The sequence below is a fragment of the Manacus vitellinus genome, unplaced genomic scaffold (genome assembly GCF_001715985.3).
Source record: "Manacus vitellinus isolate BGI_N305 unplaced genomic scaffold, ASM171598v3 scaffold_43_pilon, whole genome shotgun sequence".
NCBI lineage: Eukaryota > Metazoa > Chordata > Aves > Passeriformes > Pipridae > Manacus > Manacus vitellinus.
In genome coordinates this window covers 4,381,680-4,404,013 of record NW_021940560.1, presented here as the reverse complement: position 1 = coordinate 4,404,013, position 22,334 = coordinate 4,381,680, and the positions used below count along the sequence as shown (strand labels likewise).

General features: G+C 39.2%; 1 protein-coding gene across 4 annotated transcripts in view; it reads left to right on the top strand.

Annotated features, from left to right (window-relative positions):
• KYNU (kynureninase) overlaps positions 1–22,334 on the top strand; it is a 58,629-nt gene that overhangs the window by 35,645 nt on the left and 650 nt on the right. For all 4 annotated transcript variants that reach the window (XM_018078847.3, XM_008926267.4, XM_018078846.3 and 1 more), the window contains 3 exons: positions 16,238–16,290; positions 17,777–17,862; positions 21,461–21,691. In XM_018078847.3, coding sequence (XP_017934336.2) covers positions 16,238–16,290; positions 17,777–17,862; positions 21,461–21,691 — 370 coding nt within the window. The remainder of the gene's footprint in view (positions 1–16,237; positions 16,291–17,776; positions 17,863–21,460; positions 21,692–22,334) is intronic.

Sequence of the window (22,334 nt, the reverse complement as noted above, 5' to 3'; positions counted from 1 at the left end):
ATTGCTTGCACTTCCTTTTATTTTAGCTTGAAGAAGGCAAACTAAATCAGGTTTCAGAGACAAATAATATTATAATAAGCAGCTTCGCTGCACTGTGCTCGTTTCAGACTGTCTAGACTCTCAGGAGATAACAGAATAACACTGATAAGTTTTTCTCAGTCACCCATAGCAGAAAACTCATTAGGATGACATACGACCTGTTGTGAGCTGATTCGATCCTTATACGTGAACACTGGCAAAATATTCCGGATATCTGGATATTTCTTCTGGAAAGTTTTATGCTTCCCTGTTAGTTCGGTGCACACATTGTTCCCATGGCCCCACCTGGTTCTGTGGTTCCCATGGATCCTGGTTTTGGGGAACTGGGAAGATGATGAATAGTTGAAAAAAATGTGAAAAATTGCAGGATAGCAAAAGGGCAAATGAATAAAATATCAAGGACTTTGAGTCTTTTTTCCTCCTTGATGAAATTTTGAAACTTCTGTGAGGGCACTGGCTTCGTATTGTAGGTAAGAGTTTAAATTAGTTTTTCCTGAACTGGCTCCTTCATACATAGTCATTAATTTGTGTACCGAATCTGGCTACTGAATATCTTAAACACAATTACCTATATGAAATAGGCTTTTTCAGCCTGGGGCCCAATTAAGGATATAATTCCAACCTTCCTGCATAGTCCCTCTGCATTATTTAATCATAGTTATTTCATATTTCCTGAGATTTGATAATCACTCATCAAATTTGTTTGTAGTTCCTATGCCCTGGTTGCATTACTTCTCTTTCTTTCCCGCATCAACCAGTCATTTCAGGTCTCCAAATAAGGCACTGAGACAAAGGAGAATTTGTCTATGTCAAAGTATTCAATTTTATAGCTGATTTAAATGCAGAGCAATTTTGTGTATGTTGTACAATCAAATAGAGTGGAATTTAACTGCTTGGGAAGTTGCAGCCTGTCTGCTGGAGCTACAAAGTCTTTGGCTGTCATCTGAATCAAGGATGACACCCAGTGGCCACACAACTTCAGTCAAAAAACAGAAGCACCAAACACTTGTTTCTTTGCATCTCAGCCCACACAAATGCAGGGAATTAAATTGCAATCCAGCTGAAACCCTTTTGTCATTTAAAATGTCTGAAATATTGTTTTTAACTCACAGCCAATATTCTGCAAGTCACTTTACCCACCTATATAGATTTCCTTAATTTGTCTCATCCTTCATATTTTCTGCAAACTATCGACTAGGTAGTTATTTTTATAAGGAAATAATGTATTGGGCCTTAATAGAAAAATGTATGTTCTGACCATAATTCAGAGAGGCAGTTCCAGGGTGTTTGCCTGTTACTGACTGAGACTGGGGCAAACAGGCCTTAGGTACTTATTGAAAATTAAACAGCTCGATCCAAAATTTTCATTTTAAACCCCTCAAACCCAGCTACTGCCAATCACCAAAGGAATTTAGGTATTTTGGTTTAAATTCCCTTAATTTTGTGAGTATGCTCCTATCCTATGCCCAGTTTAAGAAACTGGGTTCCCCTCCAGCCGCTCCCTCCAGACCCTTCTCCCCCGGCAACAAAACACTTATTTGCTGTTTCTTTTAAAATGCAACTCAAGGAAGAGTTACTAAAGTATTTAATAGCCATCAGTACCTGAGGCCATCCCAGAACTGCTTTCTGCCTTGGGGCTGCCACTGAGGTCATGGCCAAGACCTCCACAACCCAAACCTGGCACAAATCAGTAATACCATGGCATGTCTCAGCAGACAAAAGGCAAACCAGTCCCACTCTTCTTCTTCATGGGTGTGCAAGCTTTCTACAAGAGTTATAAAGCTGGTAATTCACTAACTTGGGAAAGAATTTATACCTAAGGGCAAGGTTTTGTCCTTAGATCTGATGTCTGGCAGATGGCGACACAGTCTTATGTGTCCCCTTCGTGTTTTGCATCTTTGCAGATGCCATCCTTGTGTCCTGCAAACACCTTGGCTTAGCTGGGGATAGTTCTCTAATTCACTGCAAAGGCCATGGGTCTAAAAGGGACATGTTGTAACCATCCCAATTAACATCACCCAAGTATGTTGGGTAGTCCTTTGCTAGTCCCCCCATCTTTCTCCTTAGAGCAGTAAAACTGAATCAATCTGACATATATGGGTTCGATATATCCCCATTCTCTCATGATCTCACCTCTTTTGAAGTCTCTTTTAATACTCAAATAGCTTTTTTAATACCTGCTCTATATATCACAATGCAATATATTCCTGGCTAATTGTGTGAGAGTGATTTCTTTATGGGAAGGTTTCAAATAAAAAAAAAAAAATGACCTGGAGAGAGCAGAGCTATGAAATACTACTGGAACTGTTGGGTCAGTGCAGGCTGAGCCTGTGCCACCAAGTTTCCATATGAGTGTTGCAGAGGGGAAGTTTCCAAGACACAGAGAGCACTGAAGTGACCTACTAATATTGAAATTTTGCTTGTCTAGCTGTTTGGGCTCCAGAAAAGTTTCCTTTTTGATTTTTTAATTTTTTTTTCTCTCTCTATTTCTCCATTTATAAAAAGAAGGATAATTAGAATTACCGAGCAATTTAGCTATAATGAAACGTGAATATTTGTGAGCAGCTGGGGAAGAAGGTGCAAGAGAAGTCAAGGGGTCACAGCAGAGTATTTGCAGCTGTAGATGTGCAGGGGTTTCAGCTCTGCTGTCAGCTGGCTTAAGGGATGGGAGGGGGAAAACTCACAGAGCCCTGAGACAGTAAAGGAAAGAAAAGTAAGGCACAATTTAAAGAGATGAAAGGGAAATAAATGTATGTAAAGCAGTCAGAAGAATAATAGATAAGCCTTGGCAGAGGATTAAATGAAAACTGTACACAGTTTAGTGTTTAAAATGAAAGGATTTATCAAACTTAGCTTTAGCCCACTCTAGCAGCAGGTAGAGTTTTAAAATGAAAAGTTTGTGTGATGTGAAGAAATGCTGCATGTGCAGGAAGTAGTTGATGTTCAAAAAATGCATTGACTTTTACTTTTTTTTAAAAAAAAGTTTCAAAGAGCAAGAAGCAAAAAACTATTTCATACTGGCTTTGAGAAACACAAGGCACCTTCAGCCAATTTCTTCATAGACAGAGGTGAGATATCAACCCTCTCTCTTAGATCACTTCCTGTTTGTTGTCTTGATGCCAATGAAAATGCCAGAACATAAACAGCTTCCTGCTACTTCTTTATAGAGACTTGCATAGCCTTTTTGGTATGTGAACTTTAACCCTGTAATGAGATAAACAAAAATATGCTACTTCACAGACCTTCCCCTTCCCATTTTTCCCAAGTGATCTGGATCCCCATCCTGCTCTAGTGCAGATCCTGTCTGCCCAGTAACTCTGTTTTGCAAGAGGTTACTCCACACCTTCCTGGGCTGGCAGTTCCAGCTGAGTTTTTCTTTAATGATTTTCTTGATTTTGAGGAGATACCACATTACTCTCTTTTGAATTAGAGTCACATAATCCCCAAAATAAATAGCTGAAGCTTCTGTGAAACTGCTGCAAATAATGTATCTTTGGTGGAATGTGAGTTGGGAGCAAATGACAGTCGTAAAAAGATTTGGAAGGCTGTTTTATATCTACTGTACTGGAAAGAACTAAAGCTGCCCCTGTTTAAAATGCTTCCAGGAATCATGGAAATACAGATGGTTTAGGTTGAAAGGGACCTTAAAGCTCATCTCACTCCAAACCCCCTGCCACGGGCAGGGACACCTTCCACTAGCCCAGGTTGCTCCAAGCCCTGTCCAGCCTGGCCTTGGACACTTCCAGGGATGGGGCAGCCACAGCCTTCCTGGGGAACCTGTGCCAGGGCCTCACCACCCTCACAGCCAAGAATTTCTTTACTCAGACTGAGTCTTCTACTCAGACTTTATTGAGATAACAGACTAAGGTGGTCCATTTCTCACTGACCCTGGAGTCTGTCACCTCTGAATATCTCAGCACTGCTGAAAGCTTTGGCAGAACAGAGCACCTCGTCCTGGGCAGGGAGAGGATCTGGAGAAGCAATGTAGAGACTCCTGAATGCAGCCAGGTGGGGAAGTCAGTGGTGACAGACGGAAGTGTACATGCTGCTGTTTCCAGAAGGTTTTGTCACTGGTCCTAGTGGACTTAAACTGTGGGCTAATGTAGGGATAAACTACCTGTGCAGTGCAACACATGTCCCCCCAGTGCAGGAAGTATCCTGTGCTAAGGTAGAGAAAAGAACTGTTGCTTTGCCAAGGAGATGAGAGCAATTTAGCTCCTTGAGCTAATTTAGAAACCAAAAGTTAAAACCTCCCTTGGGAAGAGACTGTTTAGGAATAAAGCTATCGGCTAATTAGGCTTAATTGCATTGTCTTGGGACAAGTGATTTATTGGGCCAATCTAGACCCATGATGGGCCTGCAGGGGTGTGTTCTCGGATTCACCAACTGCGTGGCAAATATCCAAGAGCATTTTTTAGCTTTGGAGTGAGTCTCTGTAAGAAAAAGAAAGAGAGAGGTTAATGTGCACTCACATCATCTATTCCCATTCTTATTCCTTCAGCTCTGCACATCCTTTTATGTGGCTCCCATGATTGTCTCCTTGTTCTCTGTCAAGCATTTTCTGTCTCTCTCGCTTCAAATCCTCCCTTGTAATTAAGCTGTATCTTCAAGCAATCTTGCTTCTTTTCTCATTAAAAATAACCTTCTCATGCTTTCCTCCCTGAAGGTCTTCCTCTTTGTTTTGTCATCTTTGCCCTGGTTAGACTTTAAGGTGTTTTAGAGAGGAGCTGTAGGCCTCCTTGTTAACTCCTGGGATTGTGTAAAGGTGCTGTATGTGAACTCTGCATCATCTATAGGATAGCTGGAGTGGGGGTGAAAGAAATGTACTGTTTTCATTCCCTGTGTGCTCCCATGCATCTCTCCTGGACCACACTGATGGGACATACACCACTTTGTGTGCTCTGCCATGACCCTTTCCCACTCCCAGCCCTGGAAATGGCAGGGAGGTGCCTGTGTTCCTTGTGGATGTGCTTTCCCATCTGCTGCCTCCAGCTTTTCTCATCAGATGGTGTAAGACACAATTGCTCAAACACATGAAAGCAACCAACAGGCTTAGCCTGATGGAAAGGTGAATGTAGCCTGGGGGCAACTCTTACATCCCCTTAACTAGCAAGGAAGAGATCCTGGGGCTCTCCTTGGAGTCTGGATGGCTGCTGTGATTTTTCCCCCCACTTCAAAGGCCGTGTGTTGTTAGCTGCCTGCTCTTTGTGCCTCAGTTCTCTGCTTTGAGACAGGTAGTATTGAAAGCACTTTACTGTGTCTTGATTTTTCCCAATAAGACAAAGCAGTGAACTAATTTCCTTCCCGCTGAAGGAAGTTCCAGAAATTCAACACTCATGCAGGTGTCACACAGCTTTAAGAAAATGGGAAAAAACTCTTCTGTGCCTGCTTTTTTAATAAGTCACAAAAAGAGGCATTATCTCTCCTCTTGTTCTTATCTATTCATCTGTACGTTTCTGTATCCACCTCACAGAACCTCTCCTTTTTATGAAGGGAAAAGTTTATTTTCAGTGAAGTACCTCAAGTAAATCTTCTGCTGTTTGCACTAAGAGCTCGCTTACCTCTGTGCAGAAATGTGCTGGAACTAATGCAATTTTGCATCTGGGATTTCCTACTAGATATTGACTCACTTTCAACATTTTTCATTTTTTCTACTTCAGAAAATTTTGGAACTTTCTACGAAGCTTTCCTCCTTGGATTCTCAGATAGAACTGTAGTCTACATGTGTCTGTTAAAAATGAGATGCTCACTCTTTTGTATTAGTTCATTAGACCAGAGTGGGGAATTGTTTCGGATTTTTCCTTATAGACTGTGCTTCAAGATCACTATGTACCTTGAAATTGCTCTGAGCTGAAAGCACCAGCAATAGCCATTATGCCTTTGTGCCATTAATAGTTACCTTTTTTCCTCCCCATTCCTGTCCCCTGGAGAATATTCCTGTAATTGTCAGGTACAGGTTCAGATGGGGTTTCCTGCCCAGCATGTCTCCCAGAGCTATTCGCGTCCCTGTCCTAGCTGGATACCTCTCTGGCTTTAGTTGCAGCTCTGGATCACACATCCAGCTCATATTGTGATTCATAGCACCAGCCAGCACCTGATTCAAACCATAAGCATTTTTAAAGGTAATTGGAAGGTCACTGCCCAGGTTAAGGAAATAATTGTCTCATTATTTCTTGCAAAGTTGACATCCTGGGTGTGTGCACTGTAGGATTATGTGTGTGTGTGTGGTGTTTCATTTTTTTGCTTGGTTTACAACTTGCGCTTATTTGTTTCTATTTGTTCATGGAGTTTCTGGTCCTCCTACCCTCTCTTTCTCCTGGCTGAACCTTCATCTTTCCAGTCCTCAACCAGAATAAGGTCTCACCAAGGCAGACATCTTCACATTCACTTAAGAGTTGGACTTGATGATCCTTGTGGGTTCCTTTCAACTCAATATATTCTGTGATATTCTTTTTTCCCTTTGTCTCCCTCAATCAAATCTATTTTATCTTCACCATTGCTTGGGCAAGCCAGATGAATTTTTTTTTGCCCACATGCCATCTCCCTTCTTGCAAAGTCCAGCAAAGCACATCCACAGCCTGCTGTCCTTTACTTCTTACCCATTTCCCCACACATCTTTGAATCAGGAGCTTCCCAGAGGCCTTCGTGACATATATTTTTATTCTTGCCCATTTTCTCTAAGCCATCCTTCCTCTCACTTTTCATTTGTGAAATGCTTGCTTTCACACCTCTTTGTTGCTGCTAGTAAATTTTTACTGTCACAGTGACTACTCCTTATTTTTCACTGAAGTCATTTTAGTGCTTGCTGGAAGTTGCTTCTTCCTGCCTTCCACTGTGTGGAAACTACAGGGCAGCTACAGCCATATAGTGCTCATCAAGTGATTGAAGGGCAGTTTCCAGTGAAATGCTGGGAGCAACATGTGTCCTTCTCTTCCCTTTCCTTCTCCTAGTTTCTCAATCAGCATGACATCAATTCGGTGATCTAATCCACCAGTGCAACTGTTTTGGGAAAATTTTAGGTTCTTTCTCTCCCATGGTATGAAAAGCAGCAGCTCAAAGCGAAGAATTATGTATTAATCTCTTTAGCTATGTACAGATTATTGAACAAAAAGGCAATAATTCTCCACTGTAATCTAGTTTTTCAGCATCCCTTTGTTTTCTGAGATGACTTTCTAGCAACCCATTGTGAGCAAATGCAGAGAGGTTTAGTCAGTGTGTGTTCAAGATCAATGTTGCAGGTATAGTTATTTTGTGACAGGAGAATAAGTCCATATAAATATCCTTATTCAATGATTTTTCACCTGCTTCTGCAGTGAAAGGAGGTTGGGGGCTCCTGAAAACAGTGTTGAACTTCATGTCAAATGTGACATACGTTGTACCTCAAACATTTGGCTTCGTGTCAAATCTATTTTGGGGCCAAAAATAATGATAGTTTAGTTACTACTGAAAATTAGGGCAACTACAGCCCTGTAAAGAAAGGTTCCTATGTCACATTTTTCTTATGCTTTTTGGCAATGGATGAAATTTTATCTTTTTGGGGAGAGACTCTTCAAAATAACTCCGAAAGATTATTTCTGTTCTCCCTTAATTATTTCATGTCTTAATCTTCAACTGGAAAAGCTCCATTTGAGTTGTTTTCTCCTCAAGTATCACTTAGTGTTAGTAAATGTTTTGTAACACAACTACTGGATCCTGTGGCAAATCTGCTGGCACTTGAAACTTTGAATTCAATTAGTTCCAGCCACTGACATAAAAAAAACCCCTAAAATCTAGTCTAATGCTGATTGTTTCTTGTTTCAGGCAAAGAGCAGAGGTGATAACTTACATTTTAGCTAATAAGGATCCTAGTATGATAAAGGTCTTGCATTAATATTGTGGTTACTCTATTCAAAAACAACAAAGACCTGAGGAAGCTCAACTTCCCAGAACTTAAAATTTTTATATTATATTTCAGTCAGATGCATTTATTATTTAGAAATATATCTAGATATCTCCCCCTGAAAGATTCATTCAAGGGACTGTGTAGACTGCATAGTTCAGTAAATGCATCATAGTAATCAAAACTATCCAAGTCTCCTTTAAATCAGAATTCACATTTAAAAGTAGCTCTAGGAGGGATTGTTGTTTTCGCTTATTTAATTTAATCTATTTGAAAGAGCCTAGAAAAAAAATTATTGAATTCTTAAAGAATGTGTAATATGAGCTTTTTTTTATCACTGTAATATAATCAAGAACTATTCAGTACTTTATAAAAATCACTGAAAACTTTATTAATATCTCTATGAGTAAATTGGCTCTCTGCTTGATTTTTAATTTCTGGTGTTAGGCAGAATATTCAATTTCCCCTTACTAAATGTGAGAACATACTGTTGGCTGAATTCCCCCTTTTCATATATCTGATATTTGGCCAGTGAAAGTGTTATATGAGCACTTTGTGATAATAGTTGTTCGTAAGCTGATTTAACAGTTTTTAATTCAACTTCATTAGCCTGAGGGGGTTTGTTTTTTTGTGAGATCTTTTCCTGGGATTTAATTTAGGCTCCCACTTTGTCTGCTGCTTGATCGTACCTTTCTTTTGCCTGATCATGGCAGATGAAATTATCATCCCTCATCCCAAGTGCCTTGGAGGTTTGGTGGAGAGCTCTGTGCGGCTCCGAGGGGCCCTGATTGGATTGGCAGCATTGCAGCCATTCCTCTTCCCCATGCCCTGATCACAGCAACTTGTTTCCCTCTACAAAAGTGAACTCAATCTCCTTTTGTTTTGACCTGGAGGGGTAAAATGGAGGGACGTGTTGAAAGTGGTGTATTCCCACTTGTGTCGAGCCTAAAAGACTAACAAGGTAAAAATCAATCCAAGAGGAGCTTGTGTACCCTCTGTCTTCAAGTACCTGTCAGCTGTAAATCACCTTGCACTAGATTGACCAAAATGCCCAGGTTTTTCACCCAAGAGTCTCTCTAATTATGGCAAAAGTTGTGTTAAATCTCCCACCTCAATGAGTGACACTCTGGGAGCTCAAAGCTGCCCAGCTACTCTTCAAAAAAGGAGGATTACTCAAATCTAGAGATTTCTTAATTTCATCCATTGCAGTCACATAGTTAAGTGCCATTGTTTAAATTATGAGACTGTTTTTCAGGATTTGGGTCTTTGCTGCTAAAACTTGCTGCTAGGCAGAAAGTGAATTTAGCTATTTTTTAACAAAGACAAGTCTCAAAATAGAGGAGAAAAAATTTTCTCCCTTTAGATGGCACTGAAAATGCAAGCCTCTTAACAGAAGAAAAATGTCATGCTATTAGCCTCTAATACAATCATATTACTTTGGTCCTTTGACAAAGTAAAGCCTCATTGATATTAAATATGAAAAGTTACTACTTTCACAGTAGCAACTTTTCATAAGGAGTTTTGATTTTTTCCACTGAGTTCTAAGAGACTGGCCCATTAATAATGTATGGTGCCTCTCACAAGTCACATATGCTTAATAATTAGGAAACATTTGTAATGAGTTGAAAAGGGTAAGGAAGGCAGCAGACTGTGTGCAAGTCCAAAACTACAGAAGTCTGAGGCTAATAATTACCTGGGCTTCAAAAGCTTTTCAAATTCTAACAACAGATCCTACTTAAAATTAACAACAGGCACTGCACAGAAGAGAATAATGAAACAAGTCCAAGCTTACCATTTGGGATAAAGGATATCTAAATAGATATAAGGAAGGGGGGAAAGGCTTTAAATATAGCTTCTGGCAGTCTTGGAAAGGTTTTCTGAAGGAGACAGTGAGAGTTAGGTTTGAAATATTGCTAAAGTCTAACAGGGGTAGCTGCTAACTCCCTTAATCCTCCATGCAAATCCTAGCCCATATAGATATATACTATGGTATATATATATATATATACTCCATAACTGACAGCTCCACAGTATATGAAAAATTTCCCCTACAGAGCAGGGGTTAGAATCTTTGAATTAGGGATTTTGGTGATGAAACTGAGAATTTCTTTCCAATTATTCTTTCTTTTTTTTTGACTGCCAAACCCCCTCATCACAATGCCAAACCTGGTTTGAGATGGTTTTTCTCCCTTCCAGTGAACTGTCAGAAGGGGAGCACTGGGTCAGAGCAGGACCCTACTTAAGTGCTCCACCTGTGGAGAGGATGGAGTTGGAACAGAATAACATTGTCCATCCACTTGGGCCTCAGTTTTGTTTCAGCACAGCTGTAAAATACCATGTGGGATTATGCAAAAAAAAATAGATTTTTTAATTTTTTTTTTCCTTATTGGAAATGCCAGTTAAGTGACATAGAGCAAGAAAAATATTAAATTCTGAAGCAATCAGAAACTTAACACTGGAAACAACTTATGACACTTGGAGGATAATTTGGTGAAAGGCTGACAAGAGAGAAAAAAATCAAGTGGCATCAACCTTTACCTCCAAATCCCCTTTCCTTATCCGTATATCAAAAAATCCTGTATAAGGTGCTCCAAATAAATCTTTTTCTCCATTCTTACGTGACCCTCATTACTAAATATGTGAAAACATTTTATTAAATTTATTCTTACCCTTCACAGTAGAGTTAGGGCAGTCCTGAATTTCTAGAGATTAGGGCTTGAGGCATAGAAAGACTAAATATTTTATTGATGATCAGACAAGTCTGTGATAGCAAAGAAAATTAAAACTTCTCCTCAAACTCCAGTCAGTGAGCCAAAAATATGCCACATGAAGCAATGAGCAGGTTTTTCTGTTTTCTTGGTTGTTGTGTGTATGTGTCTTTCTTACTATTTATTCTGAATTGAATCCAAAGGAACACAGTCATGCTCATGTGCTTGCAATAAAATTAATGCAATAAAAATTAAATTAAAACATATAAAAAATGCAATTAGAAAAAAACTGCAATAAAATTAATGCAGAGCTGAATGCAAGGACTGTGCCCCAGCTGTTGAGCCTGGGGATCAGGTCTCTGCTCAGAGTTTGCGGAGAGGTGTTTGAAAATCTGGGTGAGAGTAAGATGGTTTTGAGAGGGTGTTGAACTCTTTTCATGAGTTTGGTTTCTGGGACTGACCTTTGTCTGAGTGCAGCAGCATTAGGAGATGTTCCTGCTCAGGACCTGAGTCTCGGATACTTTTTCTATCCATATTTCACTGTGTGGAGCCCAGTGAAGGAGGAACATACCTCAAGATCTGGAATTAAACTGTCAATTCAGCTGAAGATCCACATGTGGATGTAAGGCATGTTAAGGAGTATTTTTGGTCTTTGGGAGCTGACTGTACCAATTTTTTGTATTTTTTTTTCTTTTTATTATTTTTATCCTGGATTTTGAAACATGAAAGCTGGGCTTTGGATGTGGCACCAGTGATGTGGTACCACCATGTTCTCCTAGGCAACAGGATGATCAAACGTGGTCAAATTGCCATGACTGAGGTCAGATGTAGTTTGCTCCTAGCTCCAGGCTGGCTCCAGCCTCCAATCTTTCTGTGTTCTTTTGTAGTTTAATTTCTAAGACCTCCTGGGTGTTTATTTAACACATTTCCTGCTAATAGAGAGATATTTGAGTCACTATTAACCTCTATCTTCTAAATTTGTGTCACACTGCAAGTGTGACACACCAAGTGACTCTTGGTTGTCTGTTATAGCTCTTAAGGGTGTCAGGAGAAAAGGATGTTCTCTTCAACCAGTCAGTTGTGCCATAGACATTTAGAACTGCAAGAAACTGAACTTAATGATTGTTTTTGGCCCTTTCATTCCTTTTCCTGCATGAGGCTGCTTTTACAGACATAGCATAATATTGGCTTAGTTCTGTGTAATAAAATTTCTAGGTCTGTGTAAATAAACTTTGGGAGCAGTGACAAATCTCATTAACTCCTCAAAGCTGATTCTTACTCATAGATAGAACAGTAGCATGAAAAAACAAACAAATCTTTGCCAATACGTGGATGCTTTTGCAAAAGGAAAGAGATGTGTGAACGAAGAGCTTAGCAGCCACCCGGCAGTTACATCAGCTGCTTTGTGGACACATTCTGCCCCAAAACTGCCTGTTTATGATTTTGTTTAATCCATGGTTTCATAACCATAACATGCTTTGCTGGTATATGCTACTAATATAATCTAAATAATGACTATGAAATTTCTAGCTCACGTTGTGACCTGATAACGGAGAGGAGACAAAGTGTTCCATGCCCAGTGAAGCTGGCAAATGTAATATCAAGTATTACTAATTTCACACTGCATTCCTGTAGCTTTTCAATGTGCCTTCTTGTGGACATGAAATTATTATCTCACACAATAAAATGACAGGATACTTCCAGCACATTGCCCTGGATTGCAAAAGCTGGGCCACATTAATGGTATTTCCCTGTTTTCTGTATCACTACTCAAGAGTTTCTTTATTTTTTTTCTTGCTGAGAAGGGAAATGAGACCCATGTTGCTTCAGGCTGTAAATTATAAATGAGTAGCATGATCATCTGTAACGTCGAAGCAAAGGTCAAAAGAATTTTTTTTTGTATTTTTCCTGTGTTCTTTAACTGGATCTCCTTTGATGTTTACACTGCACATACATCATGATCATTATATCCCGCACTCCTGCATCATTAATGCAGCTACAAACGAGATGACTCAAGCTATGAACAACCAGTGCTTCAGTCTAATGCAGACGGATATGAAGGAGGAAAATGGGCTAAATAAAAATACTTATTGAAGGGATTGTTCCCTGGTGTAAATGGCCTTAAAGAGGGCATGACTAAATGAGAGGATACTGTTCTTTTTTGCAGTCATTTTCCAACCTGGCAAATCTTTGTTCACTGATTTGTAAAATAAGAGAACATTTTGATGTAAAAATAGGGAGTTTGAAAACCTTTTAGCAATATTTCATTATATTTTTACCTTTTTCATGAAACTGAGCTGGTAACAGTTTGTTTTAAATTTTATGTGGCAAGTGTAAAAATTAGTTCCATGCAAAGACCAGAAAATTGTAGAATTCTCTAGGATAGTCTCAGTGTTGTCAAACCATGAGGACATAGGCAAGGTTGGATGGGTCCCTGAGCAACCTGATCATGTGGAAGCTGTCCCTACCTATGGCAGGGGGGTTGGTAAGATCTGATCTTTAAGGTCCCTTCCAACCCAAACCATTCTATGACCATGGGTTTAATTTCAGGCATAGATTAAAACAAGGAGTTATCTATTTAAAAGTTATTTTCTTGCAGAAGAGCATGCACACCTTGCAGAAAAACCCACAGCTAATTCAGCATTAATTTACTCTCCTTTTTGGCATGATTGCAAAGTATTTCATGTATGTTTTTGTTCTTGGATGGAGAGATGTTCACTGTGAAGGTGTTCCAGGACATCTCTGCTGAGCAGCTTTGGGAGGCTACTGGAGGTATCTGGGACTGGCAGGAGGATGCTGCAACCACAAATCATTCATCACTGGGGTAGCAATTTTGATTAGTGCTGTGTTAAAACAAGGGTTTGGCTTGGATAAATTTGCATTTTTAAAATTATAGTGGAACATTTGCAAAATTAAACCCTTTTCTCCTTAGACACTGATTTTTAACAGACTTTCCGAAATGGGTTTTGTCTGCAGTGAAAAGCATGTGACTCTAGAGACTCATCACTAACATGTTTAAGGTGGTTTTAAACACAAGCACATCATATAAAGCTTTTCAGAGCTTTCCTCACTACGATTTTTGCAAAAAAAAATGTTTTGGAATTCAAAATCAATTTAGATCTTGTTGCTTTTGTTTTTTGAAAGAGGGATAGTTGAAATGGTGACTGCAGTTCACTTTGCATGCAGAATAACAACTCTTTAATAAGAAATTTTACTGCAGTAACTTAATGTGCAGTTTTATTGCCTATTATTTTTAGTGAGCATTTATAAAGCGTTATGTTTGGGGTTTAACACCTTAGCTCTTTCCCATCATAACAGGTTGAAATTTGGCATAGCAGTGGCAACCTTCATTTCAAAATTTTCACAGAAAATTGTAAACAGCAAATTGCTATAATTTGTGAAGATTTTGTTAATTTCCACACTTTGAAGCCTGTCAGCTTAAATGTCAAATAACGTGACATCCATATGGACCATTAGATCAACGAGAGTGTAGGACCAGAGCTGCCTCAAAGTGCACATCCTGTAGTGACACCTCTGAAGTTCTAGAACAGCCAAAAAGAAAAAAAAAAATAAGAAGAGAAAAAGCAAATTGTCAAATTATGGTAGGAAAGGGCAAGACAGCTAAAACTGTCTTTAAAAAAATCCTTCATTCTGTCAGTTTGGAAAAGTTCTGAAATTTCAGTTTCCAAGTTGCAAACGTGGTGCTGCAGCAGAGTCCTGGGTTTAAGCCAATTTCAGAATTAGCGAGTCTTGAGCATTCACGATGCAACCAGAGTGCTTTTCATCAGGCTCGACCTGGGTCACAGTCTGATTGATATTTATTTTGTCTTTCACTTTAGGATGTGGTCCACAAAAAACTTAGAACTGTTTTCGCCTTGCTGCAGAGTAATAGTCCAAATGTTATCTTTCCCGTGGACTTTTTCTCTTTAAATCTTTTGGAATTCATGGAATGTGTGTGCCATTGACTTTAGTAGTATGTTGTAGTAACATAGAATATTTAGGGTTTTCTCTACAATGTTGTCTATATATTACAGAGTTCATATAAAATATCTGAAATATCTTTTATGATTCAAAGCATCAGTAACTGAGTCACTTGGGCAGAGGCTGCATTACACTTTATTTGGGGTGTATTCATTTTGGCAATATAATATCTCACGTGAAATGAATGTATATTGCACTATTAATTTTCATGGGTCTTAGAATAATAAAAACATCATGCAGCAATAAAGAAAAAAACGTGCTTTTTCTGTGTACACTCTGTTTGGATGCAGCTCAGAACCTCTCATAGAAGTAAACATAAAACCTGCGTTGTTATACAGAAATATGAAATACTTTATTTTACACTCTGCAGTGTTCATATAACAAGTTTCTAACTTGAAAGTGGTCTTAATTCTGCAGAGCTAAGCTCTTTTAGGCAAACTGCAAAGTGTTCCTGCTTTACTGAGGGGCCATGACTTTCTTTTCCCTGTTTACTTCCAGGAATGCTGATCTACTGTGAGTTTTACTTGTAGATTTTTTTTTTACTATTACAACTTTTGAACACTTACCAGGCTTAATGCCTAACAACTCTGCTGGCATAGGGAAAACTGAGCAAAACCTTGGAGGAAATGGTGTCCAATACGTCCAGTCCTGTAGAGCTTGGAAGTTCAGGAAGGAGTCTGCAATCGTGACTCCTTGATATTGTAATAGCACTGATACATGGGGAATCTCAAGTAGAACTGACAATATTAGTCACTGGTATTACTGTGGGCTGAGTTAAGAAGTAGAGAACCCAAGGGAGATGGAGAGAGATTCCTCGATTTTGCAATATTGATTTTCTCTGCTGTGCCTTGGGCATTAGGTGATCCAGTGCATCCAGCTGCTTTGGAAAACTGTTAATAGCTATGTCCTTGAGTATATTTTTCAGTAAATGTGAGTTAATAATGTAGTGTCATCTTAATGTACAAGCTCAGGGAAATTGTTTTAAAAAAAGTTGTTTGGGTTTTTTTTTCTGGGCATAACCTTAAAAAAAGGAATATTGGATTAAATTGGATTGATTTTTATTTTAAAGAATCTTTTTTTTTAATAAGGTCAATTCAGGAGAAGAAAAGTGTGTGCAGAATTCACATTGAAGTCTCACAGTAAAGACAAGGCAATGCCCACACAATCCTCATTCTGAGGTCCTGTTGTCTGCCTGCTGTTCATTACAAAGTCCTTTCTTGGTGAAACTAAGTCAGATTTCATAACACCTTTTAGCTTTCAATAATCATTAAAATAAATTTAAGGGTGAGGGTTGAATTTAATGCCTTGGGAGAAAACAGTGGAAATATTTCTGTTCTATTTTTTGTTTTGTGAAATGATTTCAGGGAAAATGAATATTGTTAAAAATCAATAGCTAATTGAAAGATGTGGTGTGTTTTATCATTAGTAGTAAAAGAGAAATTTCCAAATAGTAAATTTTTAGTACTATTTCTTTATAGAATTTATTGCATTTTAATGTATTTTTTAGAAATAAAATGTATTATTGGAAATGTATATATTTCTTAATTTTATACTGCTCTTAGCTCTCAAATTAAATTAAAAGATATTATACAGAGATTTCTATTAACTTACTTTCTTTGTAAAATCTTAGGCTAATCGGCTGGTGGGGTCACGACTTCAAAACAAGATTCCTCATGGAAAACAGTATGTACTTTTACCCTTCCAATTTTACCTTATTTGGTGTATTTATATCTAACCAGCTCTACTTTCATAGTAGCTTGAGGAGAAAAAACAGAGCTTTCAATTTCCTCACTTATGTTAAAGGCATTAAGCTAAAGTCACCCAAAACATGTAATGCAATGGAGTTAACAAAATAAATGTTGGAATGAATTTATGTGTGGGCATATGGGTCTGACTGTCTGCTTTTAGACATTTTGCTGAAATACCTTCAAAATGCAGATATAGAATATGGATGAAACTTTCAAAGTATCTCAGTGAATTAAATTCATAAGTCCCTGAGGAGCGAGGATCTGCTATCATTCACTTGGGTAATATCTTACTTCAGGATTAGTTCCACTGGAATTAACGAGAAATCACATAAATAAAGGTAAGGAAACCTGACATAAGTCACGAAATACCACTAAGGTTTCAGCATCTCCAAATTTCTTGCACTAGGAGAGGATGGATTATGAGGCAAAACCTGCTCTGAAATAGTCAAGTATTTATTGTCCCAATACAAAATGAGGACTCCTTTCCAAATCTGACAGCCAGACTGCTCAGCTCCAGTTTAAAGTATGGCAGAGAGAATATCCTGGGGGTTCAGGATGAGAAAGGAGCTTTTTGGTTTGATTGGTTGTTTCGTTTTTAATATATTTTTAATTTTCTGTGGCAGCGCCTGTTGATGTGGCTTTGGCTGGAGAACACCTCCCTAATAGCCTCAGTCTGCTCTTTGTTTCCTGACCAAATGCAAGAGAGTGGCACTATGGAAAGCCAGCAGGAGACACAAATTGCCTTGAAACACTGTTAGAAGGAGGAAAACATTGTTTATTCATTTCCATGAGCAGTTTGTAGGGGAGAAGTTGGGCATTATAAAATTAGCCAGTCTGCTGTGCGCGAAGAGCGTCTCTTCCGCCGCATCCTCTTGCTCTGGTGCTGGAGCATGAAATATAGACGGTGACACGGAACTTACAGCGAGGCTTTGTAGATTTATTAAACAGATTTCGTGAAAATTTCACAGCCCAAAGTCTGGGCAACTTCCCTACGTGGCCTGAAGCTACACTTAGCTGCATATGCAGCCTCCCATGTGTCTCGTCAGTTTAATAAAGTTAAGGAACGTGATTCCCGGCTCCGCGTGAGCGGCGCCGCTGCTGACTTGGAATTTCTCTGCTTTGTGCCAGCATTAAAAGAGATTCAAGTGTAAAGGTGGTTTTAACACACACCATTTAAACAAATTAATTGCAGTCCTCTGGTTCCCCTGAAGCTGCTAATGAGGTCTTCTGCTGGATAAAATTGGGCTTTTCTCGAAGTTAAAAGTATTAGCTGGGAATAGATTACTGTTTGCTTTTAATGACCGATTCCTACAGGCCACATTAGGGAAATATTTTATTGCGTGAGGACAGACTTCAAGATAAGGTCCAATCCATTAAAAGGAAGAAATCAAAAACACTAATATAAGTTATTCATTTTCCAGAATTACAACTAAGTGAAGGAATTAATGGATTTCGGTTATCAAATCCTCCAATTTTACTGGTCTGTGCTCTGCACGCCAGTTTAGAGGTAAGTAATTGCTTTACTTTGAGCTTCAATTTAAGAGTATAAAAATGTTTAATGAATGTTACATGTATTATTGCTGTCTGCCTCAAAGAAATCTTCAGCAAACAAAATAACCCCACAACCCTGAGACACCAAGGCCTGTAATGAATATACTCATCCCTTCACTGTTCTCACAGACTTTGCTGTTGGACCCAGTGACTGCACTGGGCTTTTCCCACTTAAATTTAGGGGCTCAGTATGAACAGCCGAGCTGTCCCATAGAGATATTCGGTTTTGCTTCAGTGGAACTCACACAAAGGATGCTGTCCAAGACCTTCCTAAAAAGGAATCACATAACTCTGAAAAGTTGCATCCAGGGTTGCTTTTACATATAATTCCTGAGCAAAGTATACTTAATTCCTTTATGAAAGAAGTGGATGTTCTGGAGTCTACATTGAACCATTGGCTTAGGGAACCTGTCTTCTACTGTTGTCCCTTTGGTTACAAACAGAAAAGACAGAAGCTGTCTGTGAATGCTTCCTAAAAGGGGAGTTTATGTGTGGCATAGCTCCAGAATGTTTTTTCTTTCATCTCTTCATTTGTTTTCTGGTGGCCGAAGGAGCAGAGCCCCATCTCTGTCCTATCTCTGTGTGAATTGTGGAGGCCATGGCATTGGGAAGGGCAGTTCTGCCACACAAAGATAATCCCTCCTTTCTGTAAATGTGTGATTCATGTGCTGAAAGCCTGTGGTCGACTTTGGAGAGCGCAATTCATCCCTTTTTGAAGGCATGGAGTTGTACTCCCAACACCTTACATGATGATGTGTTTCATATCGAGATGTACCAGCATTTCCCTTACAGATGGTTCACCCCTGAAATCAGGACTCTGGGTCTTTGTGGCTGAAAAAGATGGTTTAACTCATATTAACAAACTATATGCTAAATATTCTGCTGTATTAAATTATCCCTAAGCTGCTTTTCAAGCCAGCCTTTGGTGAGCAAGTTTTTGCCACCAGCAGAAACGGGTGAAATATATTTCTGCTTAGCATTCCATTAATATTAGTAGAACAACAAAGCTGATGCTGGAACAAAGAACAGTGTCCATGCACTGTATGTCTCTCTTCTTTATTTACCAAAAAACCAGTATCTTAAGCAAACAAAGTCAGAAAATTGCCAGTTATGCTCTCTTCATCTTACATGCAACGCTGAAGGACTGCAAAGGGCACAGCAATGCTTCTTGTTCTGCCTGACAATTTGTTTTGTTAGTCCTTAAACATCCAATATATTGTTTTAAACTTTATGTGACCTTTGAGATAAGCTGAAAGCTATTCTGCTATGACCCAGATTGTCAGTGTTCTGGTTTGTGTGGGCTGGTGTCATTTAGCCCACTGCAGGGAGCCTCGAACAATGAGGGCTGAGCAGTTTCCATCGCCTCCCCTTTCCATGCCCACATTACCTTTTGGCACAGCCAGGATTTCCCAGTGCTAATTGCTCTAATACAGTGGGAAACAAAATAGTTTTCATGTCTGGCAAGAGATGGCTAGTGAAATTGCATGCCACCTTCACTGGGACACATTAAACAGAAGGCAGTGTTTCCAATGGAAACAATGAAAACTGCAAGTGTTAATGGATGTTATTCCTCAATAATGCTTAAAGTGACTGTTATGGCAGTAGCTGCTCCCTGTTACGGAAAAAAGGGGAGCGTTCTACAGCCACATTTAAAAGACCTTTTTCAAAAAATTTCACCCAGGAGACCAAATATTCCTTGCTCAAAGCCTGTGGAAACAGATTTTTGCATGCAGCCTGAGGAGATCCATCCTTCATACTGCTGCAAATCCTGGAGGAATAGGAGGCAGGTCTCTGTTTTCCCTCCATTATGTGCTGAACAGTGCTGTGTGTTTTCTCTCTGCCTGGGTGGTGAGGGAAGCACCTCTAGGTTTTTGTTGACTTGTGCAAGTGCTGAGTGCTGGTGGCTCTGGTCCCTGTCACGTTCATTTCCTTGCAAATTCTGTCTTACAGCATCCATATTCCATTTCACAGAAAACACATGCAGGGGCTTTTGGTTTTGTGCAGCATCTAGTGGTTGTGAAAACATCAGGGAGTGAGACTTTGGATGTTCTACAAAAGAATGATTTCCAGAGGCTGTTGGAAACCAGAGTTTGTTGTATTTTGAGTGGGATTTCTCAGGTACCTCTCTACGTACTCTTCCAGGTTATGATATAAGTAATCTTAAAATTGTTACTCCTCCAGTCTGGAACAGTGACTTCTTGAGAGTGAAGATCATGGATTTTCATCCAGGATATCTGCCTTGCCTCTGATTTTCCAGCTGCAATTGGTAGAGGGATAACTGTCCAGAGAAGCAATATTGCATTGATGTGCCAGGATGTGATTTGAAGTGGCTGTTGGTCACTTGCATATCTATGTCTTGTCATGTTTCCCTGAAGCTACTTCCATGGGAAGAAGAAAAGAGAGGGTTTGAGGAAGGCGTGGGTAGATTGTTTCTGGAGTCACCTATTTCATTATTCCCTGTAACTGAGCCTTTCCAGAGCAAAAGCAGAAGCTTCCTCGTCTTTTGCTTCCAAACTCCTCTGTCACATTGTTCTTGTTTGTGTGGCAAAATAGCACTGCAATTTTCAGGCAGTCATTTTTGCAGGTCTTATGATATTTTGAGTTTCTGAAACTCACCAGTTCTTGCAGCAGTGTCAGAGCACAATTATTAAACAAGAATTTAGTGAATATTTTTTCTTCATGTGGACTAGAGGGAGAGCCTCTACAGGACTTAAAGCAGTAAAACCAGTATGTTAGTAGAAATTTTGAACTTTTAAAGGAAAGAATTTGTAGACCTGTCATGATGTTTCAGTCTCAGCCCCTGGATTTTGTTAGTAGAATCACAGAATCATTTACTTTGGAAAAGACCTCTAAGATCATCGAGTCCAGCTGTTAACTCACCACTGCCAGGCCCACCAGTAAACCACATCCTCAAGTGCCACATCTATGTGCCTTTTGAACAATTCCAAGGACAGTAATTCCACCACTTCCCTGGACAGCCTGTTCCAACGCTCAAGAACACTTTGAGTTAAGAAATTTTTCATAATATCCAACCTAAATCTCCCCTGGTGCACCTTGAGGCCATTTCCTCTTTTCCTATCACTTGTTACCTGGGAGAAGAGACTGACCCACACCTGGCTACACCCTCCTGTCAGGCAGTTGTGGAGGGCGAGAAGGTTTGTACTAGAGGTACATACATGGAGAAACCTTCATGTGATTTTGAGTTTTGTGCAACAGTGTAGCATCTACAGGGAATTTATGGATCCTCTTCAGACATGCAGATGAACGCTCTCTTAGCAAACTGGTTTTGTGTGCAAGTTCAGTTATGCAGGGATAGATGTGTATGAGAACTTTTAACAGTAGACACAAATGTCTTTCATTATCTAAAGCATAACATTACCTCGTGTTTTCAAAAGCCCAGCTCTGCCACGTTTATGTATAATATCTATCTGATATTACTGCTGGATTCCAGTGATAATGTATGGAGAAATGTGCCACCCTTTTAAGTCTTCTTTATATCCTTTCCTTTTTCTGTAGCAACACATTCTCATTCCAGTGATTTCAAATCATTGTAGGTTTTTAGTCAAACCACGATGAAGGCATTGAGAAGGAAATCCATTCTACTCACCGGTTACTTGGAATACCTGATAAAACATTACTACAGCGAGGATAAAACAAACCCAGAGAAGCCCTTTGTAAAAATTATCACACCATCTCGGATTGAGGAAAGAGGATGCCAACTCACTCTATCGTTTTCCCTTCCCATAAAATCTGTGTTTAAAGAGTTGGAGAAGAGAGGAGTAGCAGTGAGTAAATCAAACTTCATCTTCTTATGCATTGTTTTGTGAGCCTATACCATAACAAAGTGATAATTTTATTTTATTTAAATAAAGTCTCATATAAGAAAAAAAAAACACCACTAGGACTGATGAACATTTCTTACATCTTCAATCTTTAATTGTGCACTTAGAAAAAGAAACCACTGAATGGCACTGCCATGTAATGGAATGATTACCACGGAACACTTCCCCAAAAGAATATAAGTTAAATTTAAGGCCATACATTGGGTGATTTAGATGTGCTGGAAGGTGAGGCTGATAGTGTAATACCATATAAATGAGACATCAGTTTTATTTCTGCTGGTGACTTGTCTCCCCAAAGGGCAGCTCTTCTAGGCTAAGTGTGCTGCTGTTTTGGTACTGCCAGGGAATTCCAGGAACTGCTGCTTTTAAGAGGGCACAAGGCCTCACATTATTGGCTTGTCTTTGCAATGCAGCAATATGTTTCAAATATGAGGGATTATTACATTCAGGAAAATGTTCAAATTCACACAGAGAGAGAAAAAAAGTACTGCAAGCCTTGTGATATTAGTTGTACCTGTAGTAAAACACTCTCTATCCTATTGGAATGTGGAGTTTTTGTGTTGTTCTTTTTTTTTTTGTCACCCTT